The sequence below is a fragment of the Malaclemys terrapin genome, chromosome 10 (genome assembly GCF_027887155.1).
Source record: "Malaclemys terrapin pileata isolate rMalTer1 chromosome 10, rMalTer1.hap1, whole genome shotgun sequence".
NCBI classification, from domain to species: domain Eukaryota; kingdom Metazoa; phylum Chordata; order Testudines; family Emydidae; genus Malaclemys; species Malaclemys terrapin.
In genome coordinates this window covers 15,139,030-15,158,372 of record NC_071514.1, presented here as the reverse complement: position 1 = coordinate 15,158,372, position 19,343 = coordinate 15,139,030, and the positions used below count along the sequence as shown (strand labels likewise).

At 47.6% G+C, this 19,343-nt stretch overlaps 1 protein-coding gene across 1 annotated transcript in view; it reads right to left on the bottom strand.

Annotated features, from left to right (window-relative positions):
- FANCI (FA complementation group I) overlaps positions 1-17,512 on the bottom strand; it is a 40,890-nt gene extending 23,378 nt beyond the window's left edge. Inside the window, exons 1-14 of the mRNA XM_054041988.1 lie at positions 17,456-17,512; positions 12,520-12,653; positions 11,275-11,347; positions 10,154-10,284; positions 9,536-9,692; positions 6,754-6,811; positions 6,103-6,144; positions 4,641-4,764; positions 3,569-3,654; positions 3,247-3,379; positions 2,840-2,932; positions 2,064-2,200; positions 1,194-1,371; positions 576-663 (exon numbers count right to left, since the gene is read on the bottom strand). Coding sequence (XP_053897963.1) covers positions 576-663; positions 1,194-1,371; positions 2,064-2,200; positions 2,840-2,932; positions 3,247-3,379; positions 3,569-3,654; positions 4,641-4,764; positions 6,103-6,144; positions 6,754-6,811; positions 9,536-9,692; positions 10,154-10,284; positions 11,275-11,347; positions 12,520-12,653; positions 17,456-17,474 — 1,453 coding nt within the window. The 5' untranslated portion in view covers positions 17,475-17,512. The remainder of the gene's footprint in view (positions 1-575; positions 664-1,193; positions 1,372-2,063; positions 2,201-2,839; positions 2,933-3,246; positions 3,380-3,568; positions 3,655-4,640; positions 4,765-6,102; positions 6,145-6,753; positions 6,812-9,535; positions 9,693-10,153; positions 10,285-11,274; positions 11,348-12,519; positions 12,654-17,455) is intronic.
- Positions 17,513-19,343: the final 1,831 nt, after the last annotated feature.

Here is a 19,343-nt window from a genome sequence, read left to right as displayed (position 1 = left end):
TCTACCAGGATACAGGGTGCCATATGCACACAGCCCAGGTATAGAGGCCACCTTATCAGGGTGTACCCAGGAGCTAGCTGGAGAGCCTTCTCAGCAGTAGGCCCAAGGGCATCTTCCCAATGGAGATCAGATGAAATCTAATTCTTGCCAGTTTCAGGTCACACTGCAAGACTCGCCTATTCACTAAACCATTCCCCAAAGAATCACAGCAGAAGAAAACCTGACAGTGCATCCAAAGACAGATACCAATAATGAAATCAAAGACGAAGGCAGAGAACTAATGGTCCGTTCTGGACTGGTCCCTACATAGTGGTTAGGTTCTATAGTGATAGGGGATTAAAGTGCATGCTGTATAGGGTGTTTGCATTTCTAGAAGGATGGACAACCACGGTTCTGGGATGAACTATCACATTACAATGTTCTTCCTCTGTAGTGAGGTGTGTTTTGAATTGCATGGACTTGAGACACCTGATACTTCTGACCCTCAGGTCACCTGATCAGGAGTTTCCTCTACAAAAAAAATAATGATATGATTTCTGAGAGCCACATACATTTCCCTCTCTCATTTTTATTACCTATGAAGTGGTTGATGGGAGAAGCTGCCTTTGTGATGACTCTATTCAAGACCTGCTCCAGAACTGCACTTCTGATTGGCTCATGGACCTAAAAGGGGAAAAGAAAAAAGAAAACATAAAACAGATTTTCATGTGATTTCAGGTGCTTGGTCACTGTCTATTAACGTCCAAGTTTGAAGGGTAACGTTTGAGCTGTCCCTAGCAGTTACCTTTGGCTAGAATTGGGGATCGACAACCTTTGGCACGCAGCCCATTAGGGTAAGCCCATGGCGGGCCGGGCCGGTAAACAAACTGGCCCGGCCCACCAGGGGCTTTCCCTGACGGGCCGCGTGCCAAAGGTTGCCGATCCCTGGGCTAGCTTAACAAAGACTGAACCAGGATGGAATCTGGATCAATTAAAAGAAAACATAGGAGTGGGATGAGTACTACCAATTGGTGGATGATAGTCTAGAGTTTAAAGCAAAGAGCTGGGAGTCAATAGGCCTAGGTTCTAGTCCCATCTCTGCCATTGATTTTCCCCATCTACCCTTCAGTTCCCCTGATGATGGAGATGAACAAAATCTCATAAAAAGTTGACAAGAGAGCAGGGGCATGATGTTATCCTAAACCTCATCCTACCTTAAAGGTTTCCAGCAGGATATTAGCTCCCAGCCTGCATGCCTGCTGGGCTGGCATCTTGCAAAGGCCATAACTGGTTTCAGCAGCTTTTCCTAAGACCTTTTTTGGCTCGTATGATTCCATTAAGGTGAAACCAAGATCCACCAGCCCTTGAGTAACATGGTCCCAGCCAAAAGCACTAGAGGAAAATGTTAAACAGAGCAAGAAAAAAAAAGCAACTTAATAAAGGGAACGTCTTAAACTGCAACATTCAGATAATAAAGTCTTCCATGGTCACTCGGGGGCCCAATGTAGGCTGGGAATTGTGTGAAACAAGAATGCTCAACTCTCAGTGTAGGGAACGCCTCCACAGGACTCTTCAGTCCCGGGCCTCCCAACCAGCAAAGGAGAGACAGAAAACCTACAATTCCTGAGGGAATTTTCAGTATTTTAAACTATGCTGTCCAGACCAGATTCAGAAATTGTGCTGACTGATGGCAGGTCCTGGAACCATATATGAGGTGTTTAAAGGGGTAATGATGGTGGGGTGGGAGGCTAACAGAGGATCATCCCTCATTCACTGTCCAGAAAGCATTCACACTACAGCAGGTAGCATTACTGTAAATGGTCAGCTACCATTCCCAGTAGGAAGTTGGTGGTTAGTGGTTTATAATTCAGCCACTCTGCATCACAGATGGCTGAAACTTAGGAAACATCTGTGCAAATGTACATTTTTTCAAAGGTCTCTTATATAAAGCTATGAAATAAGGTTTGGGGTTTGAAATCAGTTTTCAGTAATAGTTAGAATCCCATCACATTTCTATCTAGGCCAAGACCCTGCTCCCTCCCAAAAGCTCTTCAGCTCTGGGTAGTGTGCTCCCAAAAGCAAACCTGTTTTCCACCACTTCCAGGATTATGGACGCTACATCATACTGCTGAGGAAACAAATCCTGCAGGAATTTTGAGCCCTGGAGGAACTGCAGGTCCTTGCAGCTTCTCACAATTGACATTTTCAGAAAGTCAAACACCTGAAACATAAAAATGGTGTGAGTGAGGAGGAGTCTGTCCAGAGCCATTTCCACAGGTAACCGCCAAGTGAGAGAACCATCTAGAGCAAGCACAGTATAGGAAGTGTCAGTGCCAGCTGCTCACACAGCTCTGCCAACATATCTCAATACATTCCTTCTCCAGGATGGTTGTTCCCCACGTTACTCACAGATGCAGCCAAGATACATGACCCAGGAGGGTGGCATACGGTCACCCAGCACCTACATTTGAACATATTCATTTTGGTTTTCAGAGGGCTAAGTTGCTGTCATCCTCACCCCATTACACTCCTTTCCCCCCATTCATGTTGTCATGTAATTATATTATTAGATGAGAAGTCTCTCTGGAGGCTGTGCCATAATGTGTTTCAATGGTCAATAGGCGAGGCACAAGAATGGGAGGATAAACCCCTCTCCTTGATGACAAGGATGTTCCAGTGCTCAAGAGCCAAGAAGCATGACTCCTAATCCATCCAACAGTATTTGTTTCTTTTGTTATTACCAAAAGTTCATTTTTGAACTATACTGAAAAGGGAGCATAATATGCGCGCGCGCACACACACACACACACGGAAGCTTGATGCAAAAAGAATCCTTAGATTACACATAAGTAAAACATACCTGCTCTTCAAATCTGTGTTTTATTGCCACTGAGAGCACAAGAGCCACACTGAAAGGACAAAGGGTCTTGCCTGGGTCCCTTTGCTGTTCAGCCTAGGAAACATCAAGAGACAGGACAATCAAAGACCTTGTTATTTATGATTTAATGAAGCTTCTTGCAACATCAAGGAAGCCAGCATTGCTAGTTTAGGCCAGACTGGTGTTATGCTACCCCAGAGTTGACCTAGGTGGTGGGGGAATCTCTTACCCCAAACGCACTGAATCACTATATATGTTTTTGACAGCCATAGTGGTATTAACAATTTCAAATCCTACATAAAGATAACCTGCTAAACCTACCCTCTAGTTTAAAAACCCCTCTCTCGTGCCCCAAAAAGCTCTAACAGTGTGCTCTGCATTTGCTGTACCTTTAGTAGTTTGATTAGTTCCCTGCCGAGATCCTGGTCCAGGTTGATAACAGAGATAATATGAAGAATGACAGTGCCTTCCACATGACGGAGTTGGTCTAGAGGCACCGTGGCAGCTTCAAGGTCCACTGACCTAGAAGACATAGTAGAAAACCCTACGTTACAATCCCTGTTGTAATTGATGCACACCATCTCAAAAGCACTGAACAGGACACATTGGTGCAGGACTTGGCATAGTTCATACAAGAGGGGTGTCAGGTAAGGCAGGGAGGCTTACAAATACGCAGGCAGCAAAGGAAGACAATTATAGGAAAGGACTTACTCTGGAATCCTCTGCTCTTCTTTTTGCCTTTTATCCAACTGGTTGAAAAAAGTGATGATTCCTTCCAAAACAGTCTTTTTACTGCCCTGGAAGGCGGGACATAGCAAAGCAGTATAAACTATATTAATCTATTGCACATTCTGTAATACCCTGAGACACCACAGCCCCCAGGGAATTGCAGTCTGCTTCCCTGATTTCCCCTTGCAATGCTAGTTTCATAATATTTTTAATTTCCCATGCTAAGTCATTGTGTGCAGTGCATTTCTGGGGTAGAGCAATTGATCACTGTATTGTTTGTATATTCCTTTGTACCGCACTTATAAAGAAAAGGTTTTTCATTAGAATGGTTCCTTTAAGTGACAAGTCCATTCAGAGCAGCTGGAAAGCCCTAAAACAGTAACTGAGACTCTAGACTTGAACTAGTGAATCCAAACAGCCTCCCACAATACAGGTAGAGACCATCTCTGGATGGATCATTCTTTTATTGAGTCATTCATGGAATAATAGCAACGAGTATGGGAGTGGAACAGCCACCCTGTCGCAACTAAATGGCAGGTACCTCACTGGCAGCAGCTGCTTGGAACAGGGGCACAGAAATGAGATTTCCTTTAAGATTGATCCAGACCACAACCCAGAGGCAGGTGACACTATGTGAACCATGAACTTACTAGAACAGGTAACCCCCTGAACAGAGAGATGGAGTCCATGTCTAGGAAGACTAATAGGTACCTTGCCTATTATATTTTGGAACTGTACCCACTGCTTTCTTCTCCAAAGACTCCATGTCACAGCCATCCTCCTTTCAGTTGAGGAGAAGTGGGAATGATCGCCTCCTCAGTGACATGCTTTCCACCATCTCCCTATCCCCCACAGCAGAGCCTGCTCCCACCTTCCATCAGCCACGGGAGTGAGCTATCCGGCTGAGAACTAAATTTTGATCCCCTGCATGATTCAATCCATAGCTCACTTTGTGAATTTTCTCTCTCATATGTGCACACAGTACATATCTGCTATAGTGATTAGATGCAAATTCTGGCTTGGAGAGCTTCCCCAACTCCCTTTGGGGTTTTACCTTTGCAGAGAGCAGCAGCAGTTGATAAACCAGAGGAGGAATTTCTTGGAGGTCTAACTTGGAGAACATCCTCAGGACCTTTTCCACGACAAACTGCAGTTCTTCTGCACTTAATGGGATGTCCCTGAAGAATCAAAGGTTCAGACCAGTCATTGCCATTCAGTTCCCAACCCTGCTTCCTTTAGAATACCATAGCAGGTTCAATCTTTGAACTAGCCAGTAGTACTCTAGCATTCCCAAAGGCGCACCACAGGGACCAAAAAAGCTACCTGAAGTCCTAGATAGAAGTTATTGCCATAGACCCCTCAGCTCCCTGCAACTGCCTCAGAAACTCAGGTTCACATTCTGAACTCCAGCACAAGTTGCACATCACAAAGCCTCCCTCACACTGTGCTTGCACATGAATGGACAGTGCCAACTTTTCAAGATACAAGGAATCAAAGCCATGACCCAGCCCAGAGTCCCCTGCACTCAAGGAGAGAGGGATGAATAGCCAGGCATATACATGGAATTGGCAGGTACAAAATACACATTATGAATAAGGCTAAGATTTTGTCATGTATATTTTTAGTAAAAATCACGGACAATAAAGAAAAAATTCACGGAAGCCCGTGACCTATCCACGACTTTTACTAAAAATATGTATGTCAAGATGGGGAGCTGTGGGGTCCCCACACCACCCTTGGGGACCTGTCCAGGAGCTCCGGGGCACCCCGGCCGCCTGCAGTGGTCCCAATGGCGGTGGCTGGGAGCTGTGGGGCTCCCCCACTGCCCGTGGCAGCGGGGGCCCCACAGTTCCCAGCCACCACATGCGATTGAGAGACCCTGCAACTCCCAGGCACTGCAGGCTCAAGCCATGGAGGTCTCTGGAAGTCACGGATTCCGTGACAGAATAGTAACCCTAGTTATGAACTACTAACACAATTGATGTTCCCTGTTAAATGATTAATTTAACTCCCCACTTGGTGTGCCCTAAGATGCTAACTAAGGAAGTAAGAGTGGTGGGTGGGGAGAAGAATCCTATCTATTTTCAAATGACTCCTCCACAACCTACACTGAGCATTAGAGTCTCTAGCCTTCCCTTGAAGCACATGCGTAACTCCCCCTAAGGCTAAGGAAAGGTATCTGCAAACACCAAGGGGACATAGACCCTGGTTTCGCACATATTTATACTTTTGATGTGAACAAGGGAAGACATGTCAAGTGTCCCTATTCCTCAACAGCAAGCAGCAGATACTGAGCCAAGTGAGACTCTGGGAGAAATGGCACAGCCAGTGCTGTCCCTGGGGCATGTTTAGCAGGCTGCGTGCAGTCCCCAAACACGCCCAATGAATACGCTCAGCACCCATGTGATACCGAAGGTGCAACTGGCAGGTTACTGATGCACAGTCCCCAAGTTGCTTGTGAAACAGGAGGCAGAAATAGATGGAAAATAAGACAACACTGGGGTGGGGGAATTTACCTGAACATGTTGGTGAGATGAATGACACACTGATGATCCCACCTGGTCAAACAAAAGAACAGAGAGCCTGAGAAAGGGCAGAATTGCTGGTTGTTCTCCTCCCACCCCCGAATTTAGTACATTTCTACAGTTCTTCTGTTACTATCTCAAAGTAAGAACAGAAGCCTGATTTGCACTAAAATTCACAACTGTTACCAGCTACTCATCAGTAATTGGAATGGCTCTGATTATTGTCACGAGCAGAAGAGCAGCCAAACAGAAAAACCAAAGGGAAAGACCGAAGCACCCCTTGAGGCCAATTCATGCAGCAGTGGAGCAGGTGGGTCACCTGCCCTCCAGGCTGGAGAAGTCACCACACTGCCAGCTCTCATAGGGGCTGAGATTTAAAGGAAGTAGAACAGGGCAAAGTGGAGGGGATTCTCCAGCCCAGGTTGGGAACTCTGCAAAGCACAATGTAAAGGGCATTATTTGGCCAGTTTGGCTGCAGACTTTTCTTAGAATTGCAGAAGCAGCTGGGGTTTTAGACTGAGGCTAGTGTTTCATTTTATAGCAGGTGGGTAGTAGATAGATTTTTTGTAAAAAGTCCAGATGCTGATTGATGCATAACAATTCTTAAATTAACAAATAGAAATGAAGAGGAGATGTACACACCTGCTGGAGCAGAGGGTATTGATCAACTGCTTTTTAAACTCTCCCCCACTCAGCTCACCTGGAGAAGCAAAAGGCATTTAGAAGCAGATTCCAGTGAAAGGAAGGTGTAGGAGAGAGACCTTAATGTTGATGCAAAAATTATATTAATACAATTATAACTATTTTATTAGGTCATTACAAGCTTGTTTGCTCCTTTACAGAATATTAAGGTATAGCTACAAGTATGTTATAGCCAGAATGCTTGGAAATACTTAACTAGCTAAATACATGTATTGTTGTAACAAAACATTAATGCTAATCAAAGACATTCCAGAAGGTTTCTACTTCTATCTCCCAAGGATAGCAAACATAGGGTTACCATACGTCTGGATTTTCCCGGACATGTCCGGCTTTTTGGGCTCCAAATCCCCGTCCGGGGGGAAATCCCAAAAAGCCGGACATGTCCGGGAAAATCGGGACATGCGGGGCCAGCCGTGCGGGTGCTCGGGGGCCGGGCCGGCGGAGCGGTGCCGGGCCGGCGGAGCGGGGCCGGGCGCGCCGGGGGCTCGGGGGACGGGCGGTGCGGTGCTGGGGGTGCTTGGCCGGGGGCCCCAGGGCCCGAGCCGACCCAGGCTGGAAACGCCGGGCAGGCCAGCCTGGGCCGCGCCTCCTCCCCCCACACCCGCCCTTACCTGCTTCAGGCTTCCCGCGAATCAAATGTTCGCGGGAAGCAGGGGAGGGGGCGGAGACTTTGGGGAGGGGGGCGGAGTTGGGGAGGGGGCGGGGCCGGGGCCCCGTGGAGTGTCCTCCTTTCGGAGGCACTAAATATGGTAACCCTAAGCAAACATCAAGAAGAAAAACTGTGTAAAACATCCATGTTTTAGGCAGAGGCCTAATCGTAAAAAGGTATGTGGAACCATAAATCTATGGAAGTGTCCATACCAACCCCATTTATTTTAAAAAGGAAAATTTCTGCTTGCATTTTTGAAACTCCAGGAAAAACATGTACAGTTGGAAATGTTTTAAACTTTTGTTTATGTCTTAAAAGTTGAAATAACAAGCACCTTTGCAAAAGGCGTAAATTTGCAAATATGTTATCTAAATGCAAAGCTTCTAATATCACTGCTACGTAAATGGTAAAATGCTTTATGTACCAACATGGAATCTAATTACCTTGCTAGACAAGTGTAACAAGCCATTTAAATATAGAATATTTATGTTAACAGGGAATTAATTAATTGCTTGCAGTGAACAAGCAAACCCTCATCCAACTCAGGGAGGTAAGAAAAATCATTCTCCAAAAACTGTTGTGTAGAATTAACAACTTAAGTTAAAGAATGTCTAAAAGTTATTTAACTTTCAAAGACTGTTTTGAGAACAAAACCTTTTTATAGAAAGAACAGGAGTGTTTGCACTTTCTGAAAACAGAATTTAAATTTCCTGTCAAACTCTAATAAAACTGAAAGAATCTCTCAGAGAATGTACTGAATAAAAAGAAAAAGTTAAAGCTAGCTTTGAAAGTAATCTGATGCTTTCCTGCCAGAAAAACAGAGGCAATTAAAGAAATGTTGCCTATTCATTAATAAACTGCATATTCATAAGATGAAGGGGCTCCTAAGGACTACCCAGGAAGGCATGGAGCCAATGAAAGAGTGACAGCAACCCACTTGAAGCTATACAAGCCCGAAAGGGGTGTGTTTTCCTATAGTGTCATGAAAATAGGAAGGAGAAGGGTATAAAAGACTCTGAAGTGAGCACCCCATACACATACTCTGGGCTAGTTTGTTTAGACAGCAAGCACTCCACAAGTCACAGACAGCTAAGAAAAACAGAGAAGACTCAAGAATAAACCAACCCCAGAAAAACCTCCCCCAAAACCTCATCAAGGATTGATGAGAGAAAGTTAACTAAAACATTGTCAAGGGGTTAGATTTAAACTCTTGTACTGACATTTTTGGGATAGGAAAATGCTGCTATCACTTAAATGACTAACTGTTTCTCTGTTAAACACCAGATGGTTAGACCATGTATTTGTGGAGAGGAGATGGGGGCCAATCACTGATAAACAGAGAAATAGTGGAACTTAACTGGATTTAGATTCTTAATATTCATAATTGACCTGTTTTAAGACAGCGCCTTAAAAGGCTTCTTCTACCTAACTAGTTTAAAAATATTTTGTTTTATTTCAAAAGATTTAGTTAAGATTGCTTTCTTTGCCTAATTATAAACTGTTAAGGTTATTATTAACGAGACAGGCTTCTTACCAGACCTTAAATTATTTTGCCCTACATAAACAGTTGTAAGTATCTAATAAGATACTAAAACTGAATTCACAATAGTTTGGAGAAACAATATACTTTGGTGTCACATTACCAAGAGAAGAGTGACCCACCAAAGGCAGGGTTCACGCTCAACGGTGTAATCTGTTAAAAGCTCTCCCCAGAAACATACAGAAGAGATTATAACAGAAATAACCGGTTTAATCATTTGTGTTGTTTAATATTTTTTCTTTCTCTAATAACAAAAATAGCCCTGGTTAATAATTTGTGATTATTTTGCTTGGTCTTGATAATGGTATTTGCTAAGGTATGCAAAAGACTCCTTGTGACTAAGTAGTGAGACTCACATCCCTGAGCTGGCAGTAAGAGAAACAATTAGTAAGAGCCGGCCTATCATTTCATGTTTCTTTAAATATTTACAGTAATTTTTAAAATGAAATTACTTGGCATCCAACAATTTAAAACTACCCCTCCCTTTCCACCCCACAAAGGATTGGGCACTGAGTGGGAAACGAAGGGATTACCTTTCCCATAAACCAGGCTTTCTTTCGAGGTAGCCAGTGCAGTAAGAACTGTGGAAAACAACTCCAAGGATTTCCCATTAGACAGGCTTCCTCCTTTAATAACATCAACAAACAGAGTGGCCAGTTCAGCCAATGCAGCGCCTGGTAATTGACGAGCCTGATAAAAGATTTTTTTTTAAAAAAAGAGTATGAGGAGATGCACTAGAAGACTCCAGACATAAATACAAGTGATTAAAAGGAAAGCAAGTATACTCTCAAGAAGCCAATGAGAACCACATTAAAGACTGCTGGTGCAGCCCAATATTAGTTAGTAGAGGAAGTCACCCTGAAACACAGTGTGTCACACTGGCCATTAGAAATGGGGATAAGTCATGTTGACTAAGTCAAGGGATTGGAGAGTCTGAACTACTTCCCAGTATCCAACTCTGATAATCACACAGATAACACTTTCCAAACATTAACTAACCTCATCCTGGGTGAGACTCAAGCAGGTGACCCACTCGTTTTTCCCAGTGGCCTAATTAATAATTGGAATACTCACCTCACAGGTAAAAGGGCACTTCCCCTTCCACCTAGACCCAGTAGGCCACATATAAGCCACTCTAAATGAGCACCTACCTCCAGCATCAGCAGCCCTATGATCTCTGACACTATGTCCAACTGCAGGTCCCCCGACTCCACCTGCTGGATACAATGTTTGTAAACCTGGAGTCTCCTTAGAACACCATTCTGCTGAGAGCAAGGGGAACCTTATTGAAGGAGGAGAGCGGAGGGAGGAAACAAAAAGGGAAAGGAAAAAAATGTTACTTAGATTAATATCTTATTAAGTTATAGGAAATGGATCACAAGTGGAAGGACCAGACTTTACCCCCATTCATCTATCTGATAAAACCAGAAGAAAAAGAAAATAGGAACAGCTAGAATCAAAGATCTGAAATTCTTCTCTTACCCATCCTGTTACTTCTTGTGACACTCAGGCAGATTTTCCAGGGGTGGGAAATGCAGATTTTAAAAGGAGCCAGCTAGACAATTCACCAATTCAGCAGGCCAGCTCAGATTCTGCTCACATCCTATTAGAGGCTCCCTAAACTAGGGCTACTCTTAAAGAACTTAGCTAATTCCTGAGTGCATTTGTGGTATCTGAGAAAACTTAGGTTAGACCAGGGATCGGCAACCTTTGGCCAGCGGCCCGCCAGGGAAAGCTCCTGGCAGGCCGGGACGGTTTGTTTACCTGCAGCATCTACAGGTTCAGCTGATCGCAGCTCCCACTGGCCGCAGTTCGCTGTCCCTGGGGGCTGCGGGAAGTGGCGCGGGCCGAGGGATGTGCTGGCCACCCTTCCCGCAGCCCCCATTGGCCTGGGACGGCGAACCGCGGCCAGTGGGAGTTGCGATCGGCTGAACCTGCAGATAAACAAACCATCCCGGCCTGCCAGCGGCTTTCCCTGGCGGGCCGCGGGCCAAAGGTTGCCGATCCCTGGGTTAGACCTATTTCCCCTTCCCTAATACATGTGTAACATTGCCACATTCAATTGATCCCAAGGTCAGGAAGCCTGACTGCTTGGATTTAGACAGAATCACACAGAGAGATGATCAGCATTTTACCCGAAAACCTACTTCTTCCACGATATCTAGAAGACCTAGTTCAGTTGCCCACTTATCTACTTATCTATATGGGCAAGCCAAGAGCCTTCTGAAAGTAAGTCATCCAGAGGTCAATGAAACCCAAGTTGTCCCATTACCTTTGAAGATTCCCCTCAGCAGTACAGCAGTCTCCTTTCCCTTCACAGCCTGCCTCGTAATAAGGTCATCAAGCTGCAACCAGAAGGAAATAGCTGTAAGATACCAGTTGCTTATTTCCACACTTCCAACATTTACATTTGCAGGCTCATCCCATCCCCTTCTAGGAAAAGCACTGCCTGTCCAGGAACTAATTCCACAACAAAACGTCTGGGACTCACATAGCTATTATCCTTCACCTGAACACCTTGCCATATTGCACCATGACTGACAGCAATGTCAGACATTTTTCCATCCCTATAGAGTGGATAAACCTAACTACACCCTCCTAATAGCATTACATTGATCTGTAGCCTATCAGAGAACATATCAAGGCACAAGGCAGTCCTAAATCAGTTCCCAATCTGGGTACACCATAGAACAGGGTGGGCAAACTTTTTGGCCCAAGGACCACATCTGGGTGGGGAAATTGTATGCAGGGCCATGAATGTAGGGCTGGGGCAGGGGGTTGGAGTGCGGGAGGGAGTGCAGCATGTGGGAGGGAGTGCGGTGTGCAGGAAGAGTCTCGGGGCAAGGGACTGGGGTGCAGGAGAGGGCTCAAGGTAGGGGACTCAAGGCAGGGAGTTAGGGGGCTCAGGGCAGGGGTGCAGGAGAGGTTCAGGGTGCGGGTTCTGGCCCAGCACTGCTTACCTTGAGCGGCTCCAGGGTGGCAGCGGCGCACAGCGGGGCTAAGGCAGGCTTCCTGCCTCCCTGGTCCCACGCCACTCCCAGAAGTGGCCAGCATGTCCGGCAGTGGCTCCTGGGGTGGGGTGAGGCGGGGTGGGGCAGTCGGCTCCACTGTGCGGTGCTCTTCCGGGAGTGGCATGGAGCCAGGGCAGGCAGGGACCCTGCCTTAGCCCCACTGCGCCACGGGGCTGGCAACCCCGCGGGCTGGATTGAAAGCCCTGGCCGGCCGGATTCAACCCACGAGCCGTAGTTTGCCCTCCCCTGCCACAGAACATGCACCACAGCTCCAATCCATTCCAAGTTCTTCTTTAGCTTTTGGAAACTCAGTACACAGCCAGAACTATTCATTCAGAGTACCATCTTACGGTTATTTTTTTCACCTCAAATGTCCAGTGAATTGGTAGGGGCACACTTTTACAACATCTTCAAATGAAGGACAATTCTAGCAGCCATTTTCTCCTGCTACAGCCCATGCACAGAATCCAAGTAAAGCCTCAAATGTTCAAAAATACGCAACTCACCTCACTGTCCTTCAGGTTTTGCAGACATTCCTGAAGTCTGTCTAGTGCATCTTCTGCTGCTAGAGATAAGATTTTCTGGTCCATTGTGGCTTGTGTCATTAGACTTTGCAGCACAGTCACACATTGAATGTGCTCTGGAAAATGACAGCAGCATTAGCACTTGGGGAATAATACAGGAAACCACCTAGTACTTCCCCACAATAAACCTTTGCAGAAAAATATTATTCAAGAGGATTTTCAAGGAATAACTCCTCCCATTCATCAATTCTCCACTACAACACAATTCGATTTTATAATGAGTCTTTTACAGAAATGTCTCTCAATGTACAAGTTAAAACAATGGAAACATCACAGCAATGGCATATGAGAGAAAGGATGGGAATCAGGGCTGGCGCTTCCACTAGGCGACCCTAGGCGGTCGCCTAGGGGGGCAGGATGTGGGGGGCAGCATTTCACCGCCCTCTGCGGAATTTCAGCAGCGAGGGGCTTCTTCCGCTCTGGGTCTTTGGCGGAAATTCGGCGGCGGATCCTTCACTCGCTCCGGGACCCGCGGCCGAAGTGCCCCGAAGACCCGGAGTGGAAGGACCCCCGCCGCCGAGAACACAGCTTCAGAAGAGGAGCTGCCGCCGATTACTGTGGAGGAGCGCTGCCGCCAAGGGCGGCAAAAACCCTGGTGCCGCTCCTGATGGGAATCATAACTAGGAAATGGCACTGGTCAACAACTAACCATCTATAGGCAGCACCAAAGAGGTATGGGGAGAAATCACTGAAGCAGAATTGTAACCAGACACAGAATGTTAGTGTAGTACCAACCAAGCATCCCGTTAACATAAGTCATTCAAAGTACAGCAGCATTCTCAGTTAGGACATTCTGTCTGGTATAGGGCATTCTATCAGAGTTTCACCCCTTAACAGTCTGTTTTTTAATTGGCTGGCCATCACATCTGTGACCTGAAAGTTCAAAAGGATGTGGAATGATGAGCAATTTAACAGAAAAGACAACACAAAGCAGCACAGGACTGGCCTCACAAAAATGCAGAGATTCAAAGCTTTATTCCAGATAGAGCTGTCATCACCTCTGAAACAAGCAGAAGATTCACATTAGGAAGCACTCAGCACAAAGGGGGAAGAGAGGGCTTTCATTTTAATTATAATTATCAGGAGGGATATTTGCATGAGAACACGATCTTTGCTCCATAAGAACCCAGCTGCCCAATCTCTGAGAAACATCTGCAATGTCAGTGAAGAATGACATTTCAGAGGCAGAATTAGCAGATACATACAGTTCTCTACTGACACTAAAACACGACACAGCCCCTATGGTGAAGGAACAAAAACCTCTCTTCCCAGGCAAACATTCCCAGGGATAATAAAGGACAAAGCAACACAGAAACGTGTGGGCAGACCTCTCAGTGGCCCGTGTCACCAGATAAATAACACACCCAACCCTAGTTCAGGGAGACAAGTGGGGGGAGAGGAGGAAGGCACCGAAGCTGGAGTTTTTCATACGTTTGCAAGTGTGTTTGTTTTTAAAGGCATCCCACACTGGGCTCCAGGCACCACTGGGCTCTAGGCAACCCCACCCCACCCCCCTCTGTAACTCCCTGTTGCAGCCCCACAAGCCCCCACAGCCAGCAGCCACCGCAGCCGCCTCTCACCCTGCCCTCGCTCCAGGCACTTCCCATCCAAGTGTCCCATCCCCCCCATGACCCCGGGTCGTTCTCACCCCCGAGCCCGCTTCCGCAATCCGCTCTCGTCCCATGCCCGCTCGGGCCCCGACTCCGAAACTCCCGCCGAGAACTCCCTCTCCGTTACCCCTGGCAACAGATCCCGCCTCCCCGTGCTCACTTCCGTTCCCCCTGGCAACAGAGCCCGCCCTCAAAGCCATATGCCAGCCCCGCCCATCGGAGAGAGGGCCGGGACCCGGATGCGCTAGGGTACTACAACTCCCTGAGAGGTTCTCCGCGGGTTCGAATCTCCCCTTGTCCGCGGCGCGGGGCAGCTGCCGATGAAGATGGCGCGAGGAGGGGGGCGCTCAGCGACCACCGCCCCGGGGCTCCGGCACACGGAATCCAGCCCGGGCTGGCGGCGGCTGTGTCTCGTTTACCCGGGCCCCCCTCGAGCTCGAAGGCCAGCTAGAGCGGTCACCCCCTCTGTCTGGGGATACACCTGGCCAGGAGTTTTCACTGGAGCGCAGGCACCGCCCCGAGCCCACCCTTGGCCAAAAAGTGGGGGGGGGGGGTTCAGCGATGCCAGCCCCACGCCGCGAGGGGGGCAGGGCTTGGGCAAGCGGCTCCGGCCGGTCCCTTGGTGGGGGAAGCGGGGGGCTCTCGGAGCAGGCGGGGGGAGCGATCCCTCTGCGGTGTCCCATTTTCCCTGTGGGAAATATGGCCCCCCAGGGCCAGCCTTAGGGGGTGGGTCACCCGGGCCACCACCCCCGCAGCACCATGGTCGAGGGGTGCCATGTGGCAGCACAGAGGTACCTGCTGCCGGTGTGGAGTCAGAAGCTGCTGGTGGCTGGCAGGGGAGTGCCACGTGTGTGTGTGGGGGAGGAACACACCCAACTTTCTCCCTGGTTCCTCCTGGTGAAGGAACATTGTGGGAGGGAGGTGAGCGGTTCCCTACAAATACTGCTCCCCACTCCCCCCCCCTGTTCCTCTGCAACCTCTGTGAGGTGGGCATCAGGAGCCGCTGCTCCCCTGTCCTCCCCTTATGCAGCCCCGGTGGGGATAGTGACCTGGATGCAGGGAACCCTCACTCCCCTCCTCACAGCCCCCTGGGGTGCACAGAGGAGCAGTGTTCAAGGGGGGGGGGGCAGTAAAGCCAGCTGCTCCATGCACCCAGATCAGTTTCCCCACTTGGGTGCAGGAGGAGGTTGCAGGAGTTAGGGGCACAGGGGGTACCGTGCAGAGGCTAGGAGCCCATGGGGGCCAGAGGCAACAGGAGGGGATGCCATGCCCATGGGGGCCAGTGGCACTAAAATACAAGTTTGCCCAGGGCGCCATGGCTCCATGGTCACCCTATGCAAAACCCTCTCAGCGGAGAGGCCAAGGACTGAAGGGGCCATAGAGGCTGAGCTAAGGAGTGGCAGGGCAGTGGAAAGGGGTGCCATCCCTGTTCAGTGGGTCAACAGAGGACTCTTCCTTTAGGGCCCTAAATCCAGCACCTTTCACCAGCATGGAATTCAACTGAAAAAAATCTCCCAGATGAACTTTCAGTAACAGCCTCCTCTGTTTTATTTCAGTGCTTCCCTACACAGATCCCAAATCCTCCTCGCTTCTTGAGGGGAGTGACAGGGGTCACACACATGTCCACCTCCCTGGATACATTATCGCACCCCATGTCTTAATAAGAATTGAATAATCCTGCTCTCAGAGTGGCCCCAGCCAATAACAGCTCCCTGGGTTCCGCTCATTGCTGGGTTTCCCCTTTGAGGCTTTCCTAGCAGGGCCTGAAATGCTCTCCCAGACTCATCCTCTGAAAGTCAGGCTCCTCAAGGCTTGTTTTTCATGCATTTTTCCCCACCTCCACCACATTTACATGCATTTCAACATCTGCTCTCAATTGGGCTTTCGTAGAACAGACACTGACAAATAAACCCCCTCTTTTACCCTCAGGGGGCAATGGAGCACTTTGAATTTCAGGAACATAGAACCACTTTGAATCCAATTAGATTTGAAATGTGTTAGGATTCTCATCCTGAGATTTTTTGGAAACATTAACTCATTTCACATTATTCAGTGCTTACTAGATTGAAGAAGTGATGAAATTACTGGCTGGAGTTATATGTAATGTTGTTGTAGCCGTGTTGGTCCCAGGATATTAGAGAAACAGAGTGGGTGAGGTAATATCTTTTATTGGACCAACTTCTGCTAGTGAGAGAGACAAGCTTCTTGATTGGTCACTTAGAATAGGTGCTAACTCAGGGATCAGCAACCTTTGGCACGCAGCCCATCAGGGTAAGCCCCTGGCGGGCCAGAGCAGTTTGTTTACCTGCAGTGTCCGCAGGTTTGGCTGATCGCGGCTCACCGCTCCAGGCAAATGGGGGTTGTGGGAAGAGATGGCCCACGCTGCTTCCCACAGCCCCCATTGGCCTGGAGCAGTAAACCGCGGCCAGTGGGAGCAGCGATCATCCGAACCTGCGGACGCTGCAGATAAACAAACTGTCCCGGCCCGCCAGGGACTTACTCTGACAGGCTGCGTGCCAAAGGTTGCCGATCCCTGTGCTAACTACTTTTGCTAAACGGTTTGATCTTGTATTTAGTTGTGACATTCTAAGTACTTTTCCCAGACCTCAAGAAGAGCTCCATGTAGGTCAAAAGCTTGTCTCTTACCAACAGAAGCTGGTCGAATAAAATATTTTACCTCACCCACCTTGTCTCTCTCTAATCTCCTGGAACGGACACAGCTACAACAACATTGATAGAACTAGACTTACTGTAAGTTGCAGTATGCAGTAATACCAAATCAGTAACAACAACCATAAAGTGTAGGGGGCTAATACTGTCAAATACTGTATTGTTTTTGATGAGGCTATTTCTGCAAGTGCTGTCAGCATGCACAAGGAAACGTGTCTCCTACCGCATCCTTGTGGAGCTTTTGCAAGCACGTCACGAATCACTAAGCAGGCAGAAATGCCTTTTACAGACATCTCTATGGAGCTTTTAAAAGACGTCTCTATGGAGCCCATGAGATAAGAAGAGCATGTGGTCTGGAGGGGGAAAGAAATAACTAGGAAATGCATCCGACACAAAAGGAGTCACACACACACACACACACACTTGGTATTTTCTCAAGCCCTTTTACCCCTGGGGAGCATCAACACTTTCCCTTTCCCAGAAAAATTGTTAAATACAAACTTAAAATATCATTCTCCTCTTACCTTTTTGCTGCGCCTGGTCCTAATACCAGCTGAGACTTCGTGTGTGCAACTCACCTCCATCCTTGCGTGTCATTGTGGGATCTGCAGGTGACAGGGCATCATGGACAGGTTCTGAAAACAGGAGAAGGCCTTTAATGGGCTGCTGGCCCTGCTGAACCCTCCTTGTCTAGTGAGGTGGCAGCCTGCAGGATGCAGTGGGGTTTCTACTCAGGACAGGGAAGCTATGTATATTGTTATTTTTGGCAACTTCTGCTTTTGTGTCCTAAGATTCAGCAGGAGTTTTTTCTGCTTTGTCAGGTCACCTCGTGGAGGGAACACTGACAGGGCGCTGACACTTCTATTATGAAAACCAAGACACTAGCCTCATTCCTTCCAGGGAAGAAAAGGTTGCCTCAGTGTCCTGTGGAGAAGATGCAGCACTTGCTGTTCCTTGGCAGGGCATTAGCAATTATTGTGGCCCCACATATTTGGCACCTTTCATAAATGGTTCCATTTCTAGCAAATGGGCTCCTGTCATGGGTGCACAGGGTCAGTGCTCTGGAACAGCTCTCAATCAACCCCAGGCAGGACCCTCAGTATGACACACCTCCAGGCACACACTCACTAGGATAAGCCTCTTTGGCTTCAGCGCCTCCTGGGATTGATCTCAGAGCTTTCAGCTACCCTGTTCCATGCTGGGAGCCTCCTGCAGTGAGTCTACCTGAATAGGACACCTGGGGAAGCCTTACACGTCCCAAAGGAGCCATGCCCCCCAACTTCTGCAGTCAGCACCGCCTCTCAGCCAGTGTTGTAAAACAGAAGGGTTTATTAGTTGTCTGGAACACAGCATAGAAAAGTTCTTTGTTAGATATAATTTTCTGGTTTCTGTGCTAAGTCCACCTGGCTTTCCCCCTCCCCCCCAGGCACCTTCCAAGACCCAATCCAGTAGAGTGTCCTGTTTCCAACAGCCCACCTTCAGTCACATCCTATTGCCCCTCCTCCATCCTTTATTGTGTTTCCCGAGCAAAACTGGTCACCTGGCCTCCATCTCTCTCTTTGTTCTCCAACTCGTTGTAGCCAACTGGCTTCTTGCAGAGGGTTGGTCCCCCAGCCATCAGTTGCTAATTTACGAAATGTCTGGTCATTGTCTGGGCACAGGAAGCTAGACAGCAGACACATCTGGTCCCCTAGGGTTCACTGCAAAGATCAAACACCATTGTCCCACCACCTACTTAATTGTGCAACACATAAGGGAAACTGAGGCACACACAGTATTCATACAAAACATTAAGAAAATCCCCCCACTTCATAGCATCATAGAAGATTAGGTTTGGAAGAGACCTCAGGAGATCACCTAGTCCGACCCCCTGCTCAAAGCAGGACCAACACCAACTAAATCAATTCACACTTAGCTCTGTTTTGTTCTGCAACAGATTTCTCAAGCTGGGAGATACTGACAATGAGAAACCACCTGCTCTGCATTGTAATTTCTTTGCAGTGAATTGCTATGCAACCTTGCCAATTTGCTTTAAATATTATAGGGTGGCAAAAGCCATTGTACCTCTATGATCTCTATGCCACAGGAAAAGCAAGTCATCACAAGGGAGTTTGTTGCTGACCTGTAACTTTCTTTTATGTGTCTTGAAATCTATTACAGTTCCAAACTTAACAACACTGCTCATAATGTAGGCCCTACAGATAAACAAAGCTGTAGTGATGTGTGCATTCTGATTCAGTTTTAATAAGAGTAATTTGAATAAATGTGAGACATGTATGAATGGTCAGGATGTTACAGAGATGAAAACTGTATGTTGGGTCACCCTGAAGAGTCTATCAATCCCTGTTCAGGCTGAACAGAAGTGCAGATGCCTTCCAATCCGCTCCTTTCCCCGACAGCCCCAAGCTGGCTGCCACATAAGCATACATGCCACAACATGCATCGCTTGGTACTAACAGTGTGTCA